Source organism: Mytilus trossulus, chromosome 4 (genome assembly GCF_036588685.1).
Source record: "Mytilus trossulus isolate FHL-02 chromosome 4, PNRI_Mtr1.1.1.hap1, whole genome shotgun sequence".
NCBI lineage: Eukaryota > Metazoa > Mollusca > Bivalvia > Mytilida > Mytilidae > Mytilus > Mytilus trossulus.
Genome location: NC_086376.1, coordinates 12,732,693 through 12,751,256, shown reverse-complemented (window position 1 = coordinate 12,751,256; position 18,564 = coordinate 12,732,693). Strand labels below are relative to the sequence as shown.

Here is an 18,564-nt window from a genome sequence, read left to right as displayed (position 1 = left end):
TTCTCATTCAAAATGTATTTGAAAAAGGTATATCAAAGTTCTAACATGAAAGTTATTGAATTTTTAAAAAGACGAGTACGCATTCAGTAACACCATATCTAAGTACTATGGAAAATTTATTCCATTAAATAGGCCAGGGTTTGAACTCCAAAGAAAATTCTCTATTCGACTTATCCAAACATTATAAAACAAGAATGTGTCCATAGTACACGGATGCCCCACTCGCACTATCATTTTCTATATTGAGTGGACCATGAAATTGGGGTAAAAACTCTAATTTGGCATTAAAATTAGAAATAGCATATCATAGGGAACATGTATACTAAGTTTCAAGTTGATTGGACTTCAACTTCATCCAAAACTACCTTGATCAAACACTTTAACCTGGAACTTGCACTATCATTTTCTATTTTCAGTGGACCATGATATTGGGGTTAAAACTCTAATTTTGGCATTAAAATTAGAAAGACCATAACATAAGAAACATGAGTACTAAGTTTTTCAAGTTGATTGGACTTCAACTTCATCAAAAACTTCCTTGACCAAAAACTTTATCCTGAAGTGGGACGAACGGACGGATTAACGGCCGGACGAACGGTACGACGAACGGACGGACGAACAGACGGACGCATAGCCCAAAAAACATAATGCACCTCTACTATCGTAGGTTGGGCATAAAAACATTAAACCAATTAATAGACATTTTAAAAGTAATTACGGAAACAGGATTCTATATCTCCCAACCCATGGTAATGCACCGCAAAGTCATTTTTTGCTGAACTAAATTAATGTCAACCCCCAATATTTTCGGGTCAAATCTTGCAATTAATAAGATGAACATTATATTACAGAAATAGTCCGTGAAAGATGGCTAAATTGTAGGTTATTGCTCATTTATATATAACGCAAACATAAATATTCGGTAAATAGGAGTTTAAATAGAGCAGGCGAATAAAACTATCAAATCTATTTTTTAACAAGAACCTAGAGGTCACCAAGGAAAATTTATACTAATATCTTAAATACAGAATTGCATTTAAAAGGGTTTGAACCTACAATTGTAACGAAAACCCTACAAGACAGCCATGCTACATTCCCTATTAATCTTATCCGGAGACATCGATATCAAAGAAAGTAGTATGCCGAGTAGGCTGATTCAAAGAAAGTAGTATGCCGAGTAGGCTGATTCAAAGAAAGTAGTATGCCGAGTAGGCTGATTCGAAGAAAGTAGTATGCCGAGTAGGTTGATTCAAAGAAAGTAGTATGCCGAGTAGGTTGATTCAAAGAAAGTAGTATGCCGAGTAGGTTGATTCAAAGAAAGTAGTATGCCGAGTAGGCTGATTCGAAGAAAGTAGTATGCCGAGTAGGTTGATTCGAAGAAAGTAGTATGCCGAGTAGGTTGATTCAAAGAAAGTAGTATGCCGAGTAGGTTGATTCAAAGAAAGTAGTATGCCGAGTAGGTTGATTCAAAGAAAGTAGTATGCCGAGTAGGCTGATTCAAAGAAAGTAGTATGCCGAGTAGGTTGATTCAAAGAAAGTAGTATGCCGGTAGGTTGATTCAAAGAAAGTAGTATGCCGAGTAGGCTGATTCAAAGAAAGTAGTATGCCGAGTAGCCTGATTCGAAGAAAGTAGTATGCCGAGTAGGCTGATTCGAAGAAAGTAGTATGCCGAGTAGGTTGATTCAAGGAAAGTAGTATGCCGAGTAGGTTGATTCAAAGAAAGTAGTATGCCGAGTAGGTTGATTCAAAGAAAGTAGTATGCCGAGTAGGTTGATTCAAAGAAAGTAGTATGCCGAGAAGGCTGATTCAAAGAAAGTAGTATGCCGAGTAGGTTGATTCAAAGAAAGTAGTATGCCGAGTGCCTAGGCTGATTCGAAGAAAGTAGTATGCCGAGTAGGTTGATTCAAAGAAAGTAGTATGCCGAGTAGGCTGATTCAAAGAAAGTAGTATGCCGAGTAGGCTGATTCAAAGAAAGTAATATGCCGAGTAGGCTGATTCAAAGAAAGAAGTATGCCGAGTAGGCTGATTCAAAGAAAGTAGTATGCCGAGTAGGCTGATTCAAAGAAAGTAGTATGCCGTGTAGGCTGATTCAAAGAAAGTAGTATGCCGAGTAGGCTGATTCAAAGAAAGTAGTATGCCGAGTAGGCTGATTCAAAGAAAGTAGTATGCCGAGTAGGTTGATTCAAAGAAAGTAGTATGCCGAGGAGGTTGATTCAAAGAAAGAAGTATGCCGAGTAGACTGATTCAATGAACGTAGGCTGATTCAAAGAAAGTAGTATGCCGAGTAGGTTGATTCAAAGAAAGTAGTATGCCGAGTAGGCTGATTCAAAGAAAGTAGTATGCCGAGTAGGCTGATTCAAAGAAAGTAGTATGCCGAGTAGGTTGATTCAAAGAAAGTAGTATGCCGAGTAGGCTGATTCAGAGAAAGTAGTATGCCGAGTAGGTTGATTCAAAGAAAGAAGTATGCCGAGTAGACTGATTCAATGAAAGTAGGCTGATTCAAAGAAAGTAGTATGCCGAGTAGGTTGATTCAAAGAAAGTAGTATGCCGAGTAGGCTGATTCAAAGAAAGTAGTATGCCGAGTAGGCTGATTCAAAGAAAGTAGTATGCCGAGTAGGTTGATTCAAAGAAAGTAGTATGCCGAGTAGGCTGATTCAGAGAAAGTAGTATGCCGAGTAGGTTGATTCAAAGAAAGAAGTATGCCGAGTAGACTGATTCAATGAAAGTAGGCTGATTCAAAGAAAGTAGTATGCCGAGTAGGTTGATTCAAAGAAAGTAGTATGCCGAGTAGGCTGATTCAAAGAAAGTAGTATGCCGAGTAGGTTGATTCAAAGAAAGTAGTATGCCGAGAAGGCTGATTCAAAGAAAGTAGTATGCCGAGTAGGTTGATTCAAAGAAAGTAGTATGCCGAGTAGGCTGATTCAAAGAAAGTAGTATGCCGAGTAGGCTGATTCAAAGAAAGTAGTATGCCGAGTAGGCTGATTCAAAGAAAGTAGTATGCCGAGTAGGTTGATTCAAAGAAAGTAGTATGCCGAGTAGGCTGATTCAAAGAAAGTAGTATGCCGAGGATTCAAAGAAAGTAGTATGCCGAGTAGGCTGATTCAAAGAAAGTAGTATGCCGAGTAGGTTGATTCAAAGAAAGTAGTATGCCGAGTAGGCTGATTCAAAGAAAGTAGTATGCCGAGTAGGTTGATTCAAAGAAAGTAGTATGCCGAGTAGGCTGATTCAAAGAAAGTAGTATGCCGAGTAGGCTGATTCAAAGAAAGTAGTATGCCGAGTAGGCTGATTCAAAGAAAGTAGTATGCCGAGTAGGCTGATTCAGAGAAAGTAGTATGCCGAGTAGGTTGATTCAAAGAAAGAAGTATGCCGAGTAGACTGATTCAATGAAAGTAGGCTGATTCAAAGAAAGTAGTATGCCGAGTAGGTTGATTCAAAGAAAGTAGTATGCCGAGTAGGCTGATTCAAAGAAAGTAGTATGCCGAGTAGGCTGATTCAAGGAAAGTAGTATGCCGAGTAGGCTGATTCAAAGAAAGTAGTATGCCGAGTAGGTTGATTCAAAGAAAGTAGGCTGATTCAAAGAAAGTAGTATGCCGAGTAGGTTGATTCAAAGAAAGTAGTATGCCGAGTAGGCTGATTCAGAGAAAGTAGTATGCCGAGTAGGTTGATTCAAAGAAAGATGTATGCCGAGTAGACTGATTCAATGAAAGTAGGCTGATTCAAAGAAAGTAGTATGCCGAGTAGGCTGATTCAAAGAAAGTAGTATGCCAAGTAGGCTGATTCAAAGAAAGTAGTATGCCGAGTAGGTTGATTCAAAGAAAGTAGTATGCCGAGTAGGTTGATTCAGAGAAAGTAGTATGCCAAGTAGGCTGATTCAAAGAAAGTAGTATGCCAAGTAGGCTGATTCAAAGAAAGTAGTATGCCAAGTAGGCTGATTTAAAGAAAGTAGGCTGATTCAAAGAAAGTAGTATGCCGAGTAGGTTGATTCAAAGAAAGTAGTATGCCGAGAAGGCTGATTCAAAGAAAGTAGTATGCCGAGTAGGTTGATTCAAAGAAAGTAGTATGCCGAGTAGGCTGATTCAAAGAAAGTAGTATGCCGAGTAGGCTGATTCAAAGAAAGTAGTATGCCGAGTAGGCTGATTCAAAGAAAGTAGTATGCCGAGTAGGTTGATTCAAAGAAAGTAGTATGCCGAGTAGGCTGATTCAAAGAAAGTAGTATGCCGAGGATTCAAAGAAAGTAGTATGCCGAGTAGGCTGATTCAAAGAAAGTAGTATGCCGAGTAGGTTGATTCAAAGAAAGTAGTATGCCGAGTAGGCTGATTCAAAGAAAGTAGTATGCCGAGTAGGTTGATTCAAAGAAAGTAGTATGCCGAGTAGGCTGATTCAAAGAAAGTAGTATGCCGAGTAGGCTGATTCAAAGAAAGTAGTATGCCGAGTAGGCTGATTCAAAGAAAGTAGTATGCCGAGTAGGCTGATTCAGAGAAAGTAGTATGCCGAGTAGGTTGATTCAAAGAAAGAAGTATGCCGAGTAGACTGATTCAATGAAAGTAGGCTGATTCAAAGAAAGTAGTATGCCGAGTAGGTTGATTCAAAGAAAGTAGTATGCCGAGTAGGCTGATTCAAAGAAAGTAGTATGCCGAGTAGGCTGATTCAAGGAAAGTAGTATGCCGAGTAGGCTGATTCAAAGAAAGTAGTATGCCGAGTAGGTTGATTCAAAGAAAGTAGGCTGATTCAAAGAAAGTAGTATGCCGAGTAGGTTGATTCAAAGAAAGTAGTATGCCGAGTAGGCTGATTCAGAGAAAGTAGTATGCCGAGTAGGTTGATTCAAAGAAAGATGTATGCCGAGTAGACTGATTCAATGAAAGTAGGCTGATTCAAAGAAAGTAGTATGCCGAGTAGGCTGATTCAAAGAAAGTAGTATGCCAAGTAGGCTGATTCAAAGAAAGTAGTATGCCGAGTAGGTTGATTCAAAGAAAGTAGTATGCCGAGTAGGTTGATTCAGAGAAAGTAGTATGCCAAGTAGGCTGATTCAAAGAAAGTAGTATGCCAAGTAGGCTGATTCAAAGAAAGTAGTATGCCAAGTAGGCTGATTTAAAGAAAGTAGGCTGATTCAAAGAAAGTAGTATGCCGAGTAGGTTAATTCAAAGAAAGTAGTATGCCAAGTAGGCTGATTCAAAGAAAGTAGTATGCCAAGTAGGCTGATTCAAAGACAGAAGTATGCCGAGTAGGCTGATTCAAAGAAAGTAGTATGCCAAGTAGGCTGATTCAAAGAAAGTAGTATGCCGAGTAGGTTGATTCAAAGAAAGTAGTATGCCGAGTAGGTTGATTCAGAGAAAGTAGTATGCCAAGTAGGCTGATTCAAAGAAAGTAGTATGCCAAGTAGGCTGATTCAAAGAAAGTAGTATGCCGAGTAGGCTGATTCAAAGAAAGTAGTATGCCAAGTAGGCTGATTCAAAGAAAGTAGTATGCCGAGTAGGTTGATTCAAAGAAAGTAGTATGCCAAGTAGGCTGATTCAAAGAAAGTAGTATGCCAAGTAGGCTGATTCAAAGAAAGTAGTATGCCGAGTAGGTTGATTCAAAGAAAGTAGTATGCCGAGTAGGTTGATTCAGAGAAAGTAGTATGCCGAGTAGGTTGATTCAGAGAAAGTAGTATGCCGAGTAGGCTGATTCAAAGAAAGTAGTATGCCGAGTAGGCTGATTCAAAGAAAGTAGGCTGATTCAAACAGAACAGATTCACTTAATTTAGCTTCGTTCGCATACACTAATAAAGAACTAGAACTTATTACTACCAAACTTCCAAATCCTAATTATCAAGATTTCTCATAAATCGATGAACGCACACCAAAAGTCGAAATACAGAAATTATTATTTGATTTCTACCTTGTACGAGGAATCCCAGCTTATCCATGTTAATAATCTTATTCTAACCTGTTATGTGAAAGACCGACTTGAATCCCAGTCCAAACCGCCCGATCTTTACAGGATCAAACTCTTTAACACTGCTATTTATCATCTGTATTCCTTTCCAGTCATCTTTTGTAAATTTGGCATTGTTATATACACACAACGCTGGACCCTGTAAATAAAAAGAACTTTTTTTTTACAAAACCAGTTGATTGTTGGTAAATGATTCTTTTTAAAAAAAAATTATGGAGGGGGGGGGGGGGTTAAGATTTTATCGTCAGTCTTGATCATGCTTGATTAGTCCATCTTACATAGTTACATAACTGTTCCTTTTTACAGATTATCTCACTGATAAACAGTAACTGTTCTATCAATGTTATTCACAACTCTAAATGTTTTGTCATTTTATAATAGCTATAATACGTTACTCGACACTGACCTCACAGAAGATAAAATAGACATTAGAATTCAGAGGGCTTTTAAATTATTCATCTGTAATTGTAATATCGGATCAAATCACATCAATATATTCACCTTGAAATATTTTTTGAACTTCTTTTCTTTAGTTCCATCTTCAGTGTTGACTATTCTTTCATCAAACAGAATTTTCATCTGAGACGCCTCCGCATCCTCGGCGTTCTGAATGATTTCCTAAAATAAAAGCAAACAAATTTATACGAGATCGAAATAAATTGAAACTGTTCATAAATTGTTCAAGCAAATGTGGAATATGTCTGGCTGTTGATGCAGTAACCTTTTTCGTTTGAGACCGTAAATTGACATCCACTTTACATTTTTATTATATATGTTTATTATCTTCCTTTCATCATATTGTTGAGATACTGTTTCACTAGCGTTGACCAGAATATAATCTTTTAATATTTGAAAGCCTACCGTAATCGTAATATACATTTTTATGTGGGTAAACTCAGTCTTTATTGAAAAAAGATGTGGTATGATTGCCAATGAGACACCTGTCCACACGATACCAAATTGACACAGAAATTATGTATTTTCAGACTAAATTAGACCTATGAATCATTTAGTGCGTTCATGTATTTCAACTGACTTATTCTGGAGTGCAATAAATTAATTGTTTGGGCGATATTTCCAGATCCTCCTCAGAATTAAGTAATGCATGAGTTATCATATGAGTTAGATTTCAAATTTATTTTTAGTTTTTGCGATTTAAGATAGTTCTCTGTCAATATTACCAAACATCTTTACCTTAAGAATCTGCCCATCATCCGGGTACTCGTCTAGTATTTTCTTTAGTTGTTTGATCAGCGGTGGTTGAATTATTGCATTGTATTCGGGACCATCTTCAGCTGAGTCATCGCTGTCTTCACTTGACGCCATTTCTGTAAAATAAAATAATTACCCTTTTCTATCATGTGCTCCATGTATTCTGTTCTATTTTAAACGTGTAGACCGCCGCTTTCGTTTTCTCTTGTTTAAATCAAACCAAAATGAGATACTAGATACCACGAATAAATAACAAGGAGGCTCGCGGGTATAAGATTTTCCGAAAAAAAATAAACTTTAATTTTTCATTAGAAATTTTATTCCCTACCTTAAGTAGTTGTTACTTTATCATATGATCCAAAATTCATTCCAAAAAATCAATTCGTGTTGGCCCCAGGTGACTTTTAAAATGTTGATACCACTGAAAAAGCTCCAAATTTTTAGGCATTAAAATTGAAATATCTTTGTTAACTCATCGGTGACCTATATTTTTTATTGTTGTTTTCGAATAAGCTGTACATAAACTAAATAATTGTAAAATTTAAGCGATTTCTGTAATTTAGTTCTTTTTTTATTTCGATATTACCGATATTTCTCCTATTAGTTCAACAGAAAAAAAGTTATTAATGTTTTTAAATTCTTTTAGTCATGCCGGTACCAGAGGTAGGTTATTGAATTCGACATCATTAGGATACTTTAGGGAAGTTACAGATTGGTCCTGCAGTTTGTGGGTATGATTGCACAGTCTTTAGTTTTCTATTTTGTGTTTGTGTACTATTATTGGTCTGTTCCCTTTTAAGCCAGGACTTTTTCAGTTTATTTTCGACTAATGAGTTTGAGTGTCCGTGATCTCTAGTATCTTTCACCCCTCTTTTACTGGTGCTCAACTGACACTACACACGATAATAACGAGAACCTACTAAGATTGTCTTCTGAACTAAATGATGAGCTGTGTTCACACTTTTTTTCATTAATTTATGTTTATAAAGGTATGTCTCTAAACAGGAACATACAGGTATTAAAGATAAAGATAATTCGTTTGTAGTAAAATGTATCATTTGGTTATCAATGTAATCAGATTATAAAAAGTTTGACAGGTGTCTGAACTTTGATATCTATATATTTATGTGTCATACATGTACTTTCAATTTTCACAAATACCGCAAACATTTTTTTATGAAATTAAATGAGATTTTATTTTAAACTCGAAGATTGGAGCAACAGAAAATCAAATTAACCTATATTGCTCACATAATGTTTATAATAAAGGAATCAATTCTAAAATACTGGAATGTAAAGTTAAGGACAGTAATTTGATTTCTTGTATGAGGGGAGGACAGGAGAATTTTGAAAATAAAAAATATCCTTGTTAGAACTGATTATAAATAATCTTGCACAAGACTAGTATGTATAATGATAATATGTGAAATCAATTTCTAAATGACAAAAAATACGCACGTAGGAACAGATGAAATGAATTGTCAATCCGCCTAAAAATCGCCTGCACTTCCATACACCTGCAGAGTATCAAATAGTCGTCCCATAAACAGATCACACCGACCCTTAATCCTCACAATTAATGTTGAATATACAATGTTTTTTTCCAAGATTTGCTTTGGTAGTTTAAATTGCTGAAAGTAGGCAACTTTCAACTATTAAATGATACATGCATGTACACAGAAAGGCATTTGTAACCAAGGGTACCCTTAAACTGAAGAAAAACACCTTTTCCTACCTTTATTAAAACTGTAAGTTAGGGTACGTGCTTATTCACAGCTTGTGGAAGGTAAAGTGTATGTTGTTTATTTTATTTTCGAGTAAATTTGTCCGCTTACGTCAGATAATAAACGGTCTTCCGGTTTTTTAAATACAAATTGAAAATAAGGAAGTAGTCAGGACTTTTAAAACTAACTTTTTACACTTTTTTTATACATTTTTTTTATACCCATAGGGCCAAGTGAGCTTTTCTCATATCTTGGCGTCTGTCGTCGTCGTCGTCTATCGTCGTCGTCGTCTGTCGTCGTTAATTTTACAAAAATCTTCTCCTCTGAAAATCATCATTGGGTATCTAGTTTAAAAAATGTGCGGTGTGACCCGGCCAACCAACCAACATGGCCGCCATGGTTTAAAAAAGAACATAGGGGTAAAATGCAGTCTTTGGCTTATAACTCAAAAACCAAAGCATAAAGAGCAAATCTGACATGGGTTAAATTGTTTATCAGGTCAAGATCTATTTGCCCTGAAATTTTCAGATGAATAGGACAACCCGTTGTTGGGTTGCTGCCCCTGAATTGGTCATTTTAGGGAAATTTTGCTGTTTTTGGTTATTATCTTGAATATTATTAATATTTAGCAATAATGTTCAGCAAAGTAAGATTTACAAATAAGTCAACATGACCGAAATGGTCAGTTGATCCCTTTAGGAGTTGTTGCCCTTTATAGTCAATTTTTAACCATTTTTCGTAAATCATAGTAAACTTTTACAAAAATCTTCTCCTATGAAATTACTGGGCAAAATTAATCCAAACTTGGCAACAATCATCTTTGGGGTATCGAGTTTAAAAAATGTGTGGCATGACCCGGCCAATCAACCAAGATGGGGACCAAGGCTAAAAATATAACATAGGGGTAAAATGTAGTTTTTGGCTTATAACTCAAAAACCAAAGCATTTAGAGCAAATCTGACCGACTTTTAAATGTTAATCAGGTAAAGATGTATCTGCCCTGAAATTTTCAGATGAATCAGCCAATCTGATGTTAGTTTGCTGCCCCGCAATTGGTTATTATAAGGAAATTTTGCCGTTTTTGTCACTATCTTGAATATTATTATAGATATAGATAATGTTAACTGTTAACAGCAATAATGTACAGCAAAGTAAGACCTAAAAATAAGCCAACATGACCAAAAAGGGCAATCGACCCCCTAAGAAGTTATTGTTCTAGCTCTTTTACTTTATAGTCAATTTTTTACAATTTTCATAAAATTTGTAAATTTTTACTTTCATTTTCCACTGAAATTACTGGGCCAAGTTCATTATAGATAGAAATAATTGTAAGCAGCAAGAATGTTCAGTAAAGTTAGATGTACAAACAAATCACCATCATAAAAACACAATTTTGTCATGAATCCATCTGTGTTCTTTGTTAAATATTCACATAGACCAAGGTGAGCGACACAGGCTCTTTAGAGCTTCTAGTTTTTTCCCTGCTCTTTAGTGACGAATAATGACACATAGTTATAAAAAGGCCGCACACAAAAAATGACGAATTTGTTTACATTTGATTTTTTCATTCGAAATTATTTCACCATGGCCTTAAATTATCATTGTACAATAACGGTCAGACGACCTTAACAATATAACTTCAGAATTTGTCCATATATACATGCTTGTTAAGTCTGTATACAGTACTTATAATATTGTTAATAAGGTTTAGACTTGTTATTCTTTTTTAAGTCTGTTATATGTTTTGGTTAAAAAGTAAATGACAAAAAACTTGTTTTTCAGATTGTCTGAGACTATTTTTCACGATGTAATAAAAAAAACCTATTTAAAACCCTAACATATACATGCTATAAAAAAGTTAATATCGCTCGACGTTTGCTTAAAAATACAATACATCTGTCATAGATCAACAATAAAATGGGGGTATAAAGAAAAAGCAATACGATTTGATACATACTGAAATCAAATAGTGTCTATTGTATTATTTGACTTTATACTACAAGTAATAAATCAATTAGGCAAACAATGGGGGCGTGATTTTACTTCATTACCAAGTTATATGCTAGATCGACTTCTTTTCACTTTATAATATTGGAACATTGTACTTTGAAATGATGAATAATATTATCCAACATTCAAGACAGCACGTGCTTCCTGCAGTGGCGGATCCAGGGGGTTCCGGGGGTTGGAACCGCCATTTTTTGGACGATCATTTAAATGGGTACATGTGGTTGCCCCCCCCCCCCCTTAATCCTTGGTTGGGAATCCCACCCCCTTCCGTTTTTTTTAAATGGCTGTCCTGTGAGAACGTCACAAAATGCAAAGGAAAACATACGAAATATATGTTTTAATGAGTTATTTCATGGTCGTAGCATAAAAATGTAATTAGAAAATGTGCATGCTTGTGTCGTACCTTTATAGATTTGTAAAAGTGTTGATCGTGTGCACATTTTTTTAAAGAAGCGCGTTGCTTTGGTCAATACTTTTACATTCCTATAAAATCTGTTCATTTTATTCTGTCAAATACTGATAACCTCTTTACAAAAGGTTGCGTTATTTTTTTTTCTTTGTAGTATTTTTGACCAATTTATCATTTGTATACTATACTAGTATTATGTTGCTCTTGTTGCACACAATTTGTGCCTTATATGTATTACATCTATAATAAACTTTTGAAACTTGTCAAAATATAAATTCATAAAAAATCCATTTCTGGGATTTATCATATTGATACCACTTTTAGATAATGCGGGCCCTAGATCACAAAAAGGGATGAAAAAGGGTGTAGCCCAGCAAGCCTATGATGAGAGTGTTACTTGTAAAAAGGTATATCTTGTATGTTCTTATATGTAGCTTCATATGGAGCCGGACCCCTGTATCCTTTCCCCTAATAAATCCGGCTCTATATAGTTCAGGTTAATAACGAATATTACTATTGAGTTACAATTTATTTCACAATTGATCATAGTGATACCCTGGGATACCCTCAGTAATTGAGCAATGAATCATTGGAACACGTAGGTTAAAAAAATAAAACTATCATGTACGGTGTATACTATCAATATAAACATACCAATACTTTATCCTCTGAATATGTCAGTGTGTAAAAATGAATCCACCACCCCAGTTAACATTGCCAATGTTGTATGAATGTGCACAGCCTTGATACGGTTTAGTAACTATGTTGAACTTTAATTAAGTGACGGGTCACCTCGACTAACCCGTTCCGCCGGTAATTTTCAAGAAAAATATTTTCAGAAAATAGAAAGTGAAAGTAGATCTATTTCAATCAAAGTTTCGACCAAACTAATCAGTTTAATTTTACGTACGATATGTGTCGTTCCTCAAACAACCGGAAAAAAAAAGATTATAAATGACCTTTGCGAGTTATTTATGTATTGATTTATGGTGTCAATAGTGATGCGGTAATAGTATAGTTACATAAATAGATTCAGGAAAGCAAAGCATGTTAATTTTTATTGAACAATGACAAAATGAATGATTTATTAAATGATATATAATTATACAATATGTGCAGTTACAATCTTTTAGTTTTGAAATCTGATCTTGGCAAATTGTTCAGCTGTAAGAAGAATTAAATTATCCGAAAATATGCACTGAATGTAGATATAATATGTAAGAAATTTATTAAGTTTAATACACAAATATGGAGTTGACTTTTTAAAAATATAAATGACAATTAAAAAAGATGTATAATACAATAAAACACAGTTTATTTGTGCATTGAGATTGAACTTATGACAGTTTTTATTAAATTTAGACCAGTAATCTTGATTGTAATCTTTTAGCAAACAAACACATTGAATACACATCCAGATATGTAGCAAAGCAATTGAAAAAGGTCAAAAACTTGAGCAGCGTGTCTAAGTGTTGTGTGCACTACAATTTATAATATACCATGTAGGACCATGTATACGGACAACTTTAAAAACGCTACACTAAATTTTGTTTGTGAGTTTCAATTTGAAATGTGCAATACTGTACCAATGCTTCACTGTGACTTTAAGATGATAAACAGAAAAATCAATTAAAGCGTGCTCTAAAGGGGACGACCATTTGATATTCTGAGTGAGGGGAGATACGTACTTATAAGTACTACCCCGATTGAAACTACATGTTTTTTTATGTCACGCTATCATTGTTACGCTAGGTTTGAAACCCATGCATGATTTTTTTTTCTTTTATTTTTCTTCTTCGTGAAAAATTTATATTTACTAGCTATTCAATGGAAATCTTAATTAGGCAATAAGAATGACGCAGCCATGAACATGTCTGGTGTAAAGCAGGTATTTTGAAGTGTTTTCGTTAGAAAGTTTAGTAAGCATAAATAGCAACAATAGGAAAATATTTAATGATTTGATGAAAAAAACTCAACAAAATATGTGTTGCGTTTTTAAAGGCAGTCAGTACATAGTCTATTAAGTATGGATTGCATTGCATTTTATGATCTGCATTTATATAACAGGTCATGTTACTATACGTAATTTGAGGTAACACATCTAAACATTGACGTAATACATAATCATTAATTTTACCTTTTTATCTCGTCATCAAATATTTCAACCAAAAAGCAATTTATTTAGATAAGTTAGACCACAGGTACAATGTTCATATGAATATGTAAAGTGCACTAAGTGTACCTTGTACCGGTATTCAGTTTTTCTCAGCTAAAATAGATATATTTGTTTTACGTAAGGAAGTATGAATGACATATACTCAATGCATGCACAAACAAAGTAATTGTCCTTTTTCTAGATTGGATATGTAAATTTCACATGAGAAATATTTAATCAAATTATAAATTGAAAACCAGAGCCGATTTTCCGTTCCTTCATGTCCGTACTGTTAATTTTCAAATTTTTGGAAGGGATATTCCCTTTGCCTCTTTCTTACAGTATACATGTTTATCCACTCGTCTATGTCCGTGTCTAAAGTGACGATTGTATATTTCAATAATTCCATTAGATGTATGTTCGCTTTTGTATTTTTTTTTGGCAAAGCAGATATATTCTAGAACACATTACAAGTTGGCAGTTCGACAGTTGACGTAAATAAAATGGACAAAATCAAGATATTTTACACTATTTGTAGTGGGAACACTTAAAAGTATACAGTCGACAAGACGACAGGTCGACAGGTTGACAAAGTTGACAATTTGATGTCTTAAATTGAATCACCCATAGTTTTTGGTGGGGTTCGTGTTGTTTATTCTTTAGTTTTCTAGTTGTGTCATGTGTACTATTGTCTTGTCTGTTTGTCTTTTTTCATTTTTAGACATGGCGTTGTCAGTTTATTTTCGATTTATGAGTTTGACTGTCCCTTTGGTATCTTCCGTCCCTCGTGAATAAACCTATGAATTAAAAAAGTTTAAAATCAAATTTATACCAAATATTATAGTGGTTGAGTCGAAATATCGATTTTTCAAACCCGTCGATCTATCAACTTGTAAAAACCGATTTACTAAAAAAATTTCTGATGGAACTACGATCATGATCATAGCATTAATTTCAGAGAAGACGATGATCTTCTAATATGACGACTGACATGGCAAGTGCCAGGAGCATATCACATGCCTTTTAAAGGTCAATTGAACTACATTTAAGTAATCATAGTCAAAATACTGGTCTTTTGAGTGCAATAAATCTAACAAGACGTTAACCAATAGTTCCGGTCATACTCAGGTGTGAATCTAGGATTTCAATTGTGATTGATTATTGTTTTACACTACTTTTAACGCTTTTGCTCTATTTGGTGGCGGTCAGTTTTATTGGTGGAGGGAACCGGAGTGATTGCCAGTGGTGACTGAAAACCACCTACCTTCGGCAGGAAAACTGACATCCTAATGAAATAGTGGAATGCACATGTTGGCAGGCTAGTGATATAAAAGTTAATTATAATAGACTTAGTCTACATAGATCACTAGGCATCCGAGGCCCCCTCTAGGATGTAGAAAAAGATGGAAGGAGCAGCTAATGCGATGTTAGTATAAAGGGCACATATTAATATGCATCTGAAATTGTATACATAAGGCCGTTAATTTTCTCGTTTGAATTGTTTTACATTTGTCATTTCGGGGCATTTTGTAGCTGACTATGATAATGCGGTATGGGCTTTGCTCATTGTTGAAGGCCGTACGGTGATCTATAGTTTTGGTCTCTTGTGGAGAGTAGTCTCATTGGCATTCTTACCACATCTTCTTTTTTGATATATATATATATAATTCATCAAATTAGAAAAGCATAGACAAAATTGTCACCTATTCGCCCTAGCATTGGTAAGGGGCGAGCCAACACAACAGAAGCAGAATAGATAATTAAGCTAATAGCTTTTTCTTTTGAATATGAAAGAAATCTTTTCAGTTAGCGTTTATCGAAATACAATCGACAAGTGAAATAAATTAAGCATCCCGTTACTTGAATCTTTACTCAATATTGGAGACGAGTAGTAATCCAAGCTTTCTAAAAATAAACATTGCCATAGTTGTGACAGTTTTGGATATGCAAAAAATACATTATTATGAAGATTTTTTTAATAAGGAAACATATTTCAAACGAAATTAACTACAATGTGTAATATAACATACAAGAATAACGTGCTTCATGCTTGATTACATTATAAATACAAAAACTCTGGTTTAAATTTGTCATTAAAGAGCTTGACATGTGACACATTAAAGAGCTTGACACATGACACATGATTGTAAAGACACCTGTCTTATCTTTTACCATATACGTCGACCTTCAAAAGACGTTGGGTTATCCTTTTCTTTTTGGTACATCCAACATTTCATTTTATTCATAACTTTCAATCAAATGTAAAAAAAAATAAGTTCCTTAAATTATGCCACTCTGTACAAGTGATTATTTATGATATCAATCTGTGAACTCATTGGATAACCTAAACACATAGCTAATGCGATCTCAGTAAGTTATTATAAAAACCTCAACACATATTTAATGTGATTTCAGTAAGTAGTTAAACTAAACACATATGTAATGAGATTTAGGTAAGAAGTTATAACATAAACACATAATTAATAAGATCGAAGTAATTATAACATAAACACACATTTAATGCAATCTCCAATACAAAATATTCTACAATTTCTATACATACAAGATTTGGAAAATTGAATCTTTGAAAATGAAATGTGATGTCATAGAACTATTTTTACAAATCTTCAATTGCTGATATAAAAAACTTAGCTCCATGCAATATGTAACTGTTTAATGTACTTCTATTACTCATTATGATAATTAAATCAAGAAAACATTATTTATCTATCATACGTTTATGGAGTAATTCAAGATTAACCTATGACAAAAACTTTCCTATACAATTTTCTATATCAGATAAATCTAATGTCTTTTCAATGAACGATTGATTTCCTCAATTTCCTATTTATATAGAAAGTAGATATCTATTAAATAACATATTTAACTGAAATATAATTTACACATTACAACTATTTATAAATACATAATACTATGTGGTTAATCTTTAGACAAAATATACATAGTCAATCCATTTCTATCATAGCTACCATATATAAGTGTTCTTCTTCTCTTGTGCTAATAATTAAAACAAATCACACAATCAAACTAGAACAGAATGTCAGAAGTTTAAAGTGTATCAGTATGTTTTTACAATGTCTAATTAATCCATTTGTCTTCTGTTTTCATCTGTGAAAACCTTTTAAAAGCCTGCAAAATAAACTGTTAATAGTTAAGATAATGCAAAACAAAATGCAACTTTTATATAGACATGTATATCTTAAAGTTAAAATATAAAAAAGATTCGAGTATTTTAAAAGGAAAGCAATTCTGATGTTCAGTTATAAAATGGTATATCAGCACCTATAGTTGGCATACGGATTTTTAAGCATCCCTATAGAAACCGATTCATGTTAATGTCTTTTCTCATACAAGTCAGTTTTCCGTGAATTAACCTTAATTTTATGCTCTTCCACTGTTCTGTAACTTTAATGCATAAAACATAAAAGAAAAATAGCAATGGTCTATAACTATATAGTATATATAGTATATAGATACAAAGATTACAGTCATACCAAAGTTTTTAATACAAAGTTTCCGAGACTTTCAAAAGCAAGGTGCACATTGCGATAATCAGTATAATTATGACCAAATTCCATATGACAGTAGATAGTGTCTGGGTTTTTTCCCCGGGTAAGTTAAAAATTACACCAATAGTTTGATAGAGGGACATAACTCGTGCTGATACATGAAAAATAGGTGCGAAAGATACCAGAAGGGCATGAAACCTGTATCTATTTATAACAGAAAGTATTTTGTTTCAGATACCGTACCGTACACATCATATTTGATTATATTTGATCAGCAACAATCACGCTACAGCTGCTGATATCGGAAGATAATTGTTTGGGTTCTACCACGTGCATATACCTGTACAATAGTTACTATAGCAGTATATGCCTATGATTCAATACTAGTATGCAAAAACAGTCATGACAAATGTAAAATTTTAAAAATATATTCACAACATTTTCTTAATGAATCAATTATATGTCTCAACCTTACCGGCAGATATGTTTCGATTTGCAAATGTCTAACTTTCTGTAAGTCTCAGACCACCATATTAAACAGCTTAAGGGTAGTTTGTATACATTGTACTAGTATTATTGAAAGATTTCATCATTTTACCTTTAAAAGTTATAACAAATCTGCAGCAAATTCAAGTATTTCCTTTGTTACATCTCGGGCGGATTCTGCCGTCTCCTTAGTATAAACGTCTGCTGGTATTTTCGGAATATTCATGCGCTCTGGGTACATTGTTCTATCACGTGGTCCAACCAATAGCATAAATTGTTTCACCTTAGTCTGAAGTTCCATATTAAGGCCAAACATAAGTTTATTTAAATCGTGTGTACTAGGTACATTGTTGCAATCTTTCGTGTAGTGCATAGCCTTCAATACCTTTTCAACACACTACAAAAAGATAGAATATAATAAGCAATATGACCTTTATTGACCTCACGCAGAAAAGGACAAACTGTTACCGCAATTATTCTCTCCCACACATTTTTGTAAATGTGACAAGTTTCAAATTTATATATGTGTTGCTGTTACACAAGTGCTGTTTAATGATGATTGTTAATTGATTGAGTTGAGGATTTTAGTCTTAACCGCTAATGAAATCAGGTAATCTTTGAAACTAAACAAAAATGCAAGAAGGTATGTGTAGATCTGACAACAATATACTCAGCCTCAATCATCGCCCAGCATTATTTTTAATACTTTATTATTTAAAACTGGTATTATGGATTATTTCAAATAAAATTTGCTTGCCATTTTTGAACTATTTTATACAACAGGTTTTACATCTATAAAGTACGCATGTTTGCTTTCCAGATATTCCATTGTATGTTCTTCTAGGTATTGATATTGAAATATTGGCTCACTATTTAATGAGAATGACAGTAGCTTTGTTTTGTTATTTGTTGCAGCGTATGTTAATTTGTTCACGGGATTCATCTGAGAGACGATATTTTATTTTGTTTTCAGATTTATAGAAGGCATAGATTACTTGGCACAACTTTTTGGAATGTTGGGTCCTCAATGCTCACCAATCTTATACTTGTTCGGCTTTCTATTTTGATCTGAGCGTCAATGCCGTCAATACCTTTACTAGAAAT

At 34.1% G+C, this 18,564-nt stretch overlaps 2 protein-coding genes across 2 annotated transcripts in view; both read right to left on the bottom strand.

Annotated features, from left to right (window-relative positions):
* Positions 1-5,920: 5,920 nt before the first annotated feature.
* On the bottom strand, positions 5,921-12,159 carry LOC134716428 (sacsin-like). The gene is made up of 4 exons (XM_063579423.1): positions 11,944-12,159; positions 7,129-7,262; positions 6,436-6,552; positions 5,921-6,073 (listed from the first exon to the last, which is right to left on the bottom strand). Exons 2-4 carry the CDS (start codon positions 7,258-7,260, stop codon positions 5,921-5,923), a joined length of 402 nt encoding a protein of 133 aa, XP_063435493.1. The 5' UTR covers positions 7,261-7,262; positions 11,944-12,159.
* A 3,301-nt stretch (positions 12,160-15,460) lies between these two features.
* Positions 15,461-18,564, bottom strand: part of LOC134714705 (sacsin-like) — a 32,689-nt gene continuing 29,585 nt past the window's right edge. Inside the window, exons 8-9 of the mRNA XM_063576207.1 lie at positions 17,573-17,857; positions 15,461-16,594 (exon numbers count right to left, since the gene is read on the bottom strand). Of these exons, the coding sequence (XP_063432277.1) occupies positions 17,582-17,857 (276 nt within the window). The 3' untranslated portion in view covers positions 15,461-16,594; positions 17,573-17,581. The remainder of the gene's footprint in view (positions 16,595-17,572; positions 17,858-18,564) is intronic.

Bases quoted from the DNA above. Each gene is read 5' to 3' on its own strand.
- LOC134716428 (XM_063579423.1), bottom strand. From the start codon at position 7,260: ATGGCGTCAAGTGAAGACAGCGATGACTCAGCTGAAGATGGTCCCGAA. The intron at 6,553-7,128 runs GTAAAGATGTTT...CTTTTATTTTAG, and splicing joins ATGATGGGCAGATTCTTAAG to GAAATCATTCAGAACGCCGA. The intron at 6,074-6,435 runs GTGAATATATTG...TTTTATTTACAG, and splicing joins AGTTCAAAAAATATTTCAAG to GGTCCAGCGTTGTGTGTATA.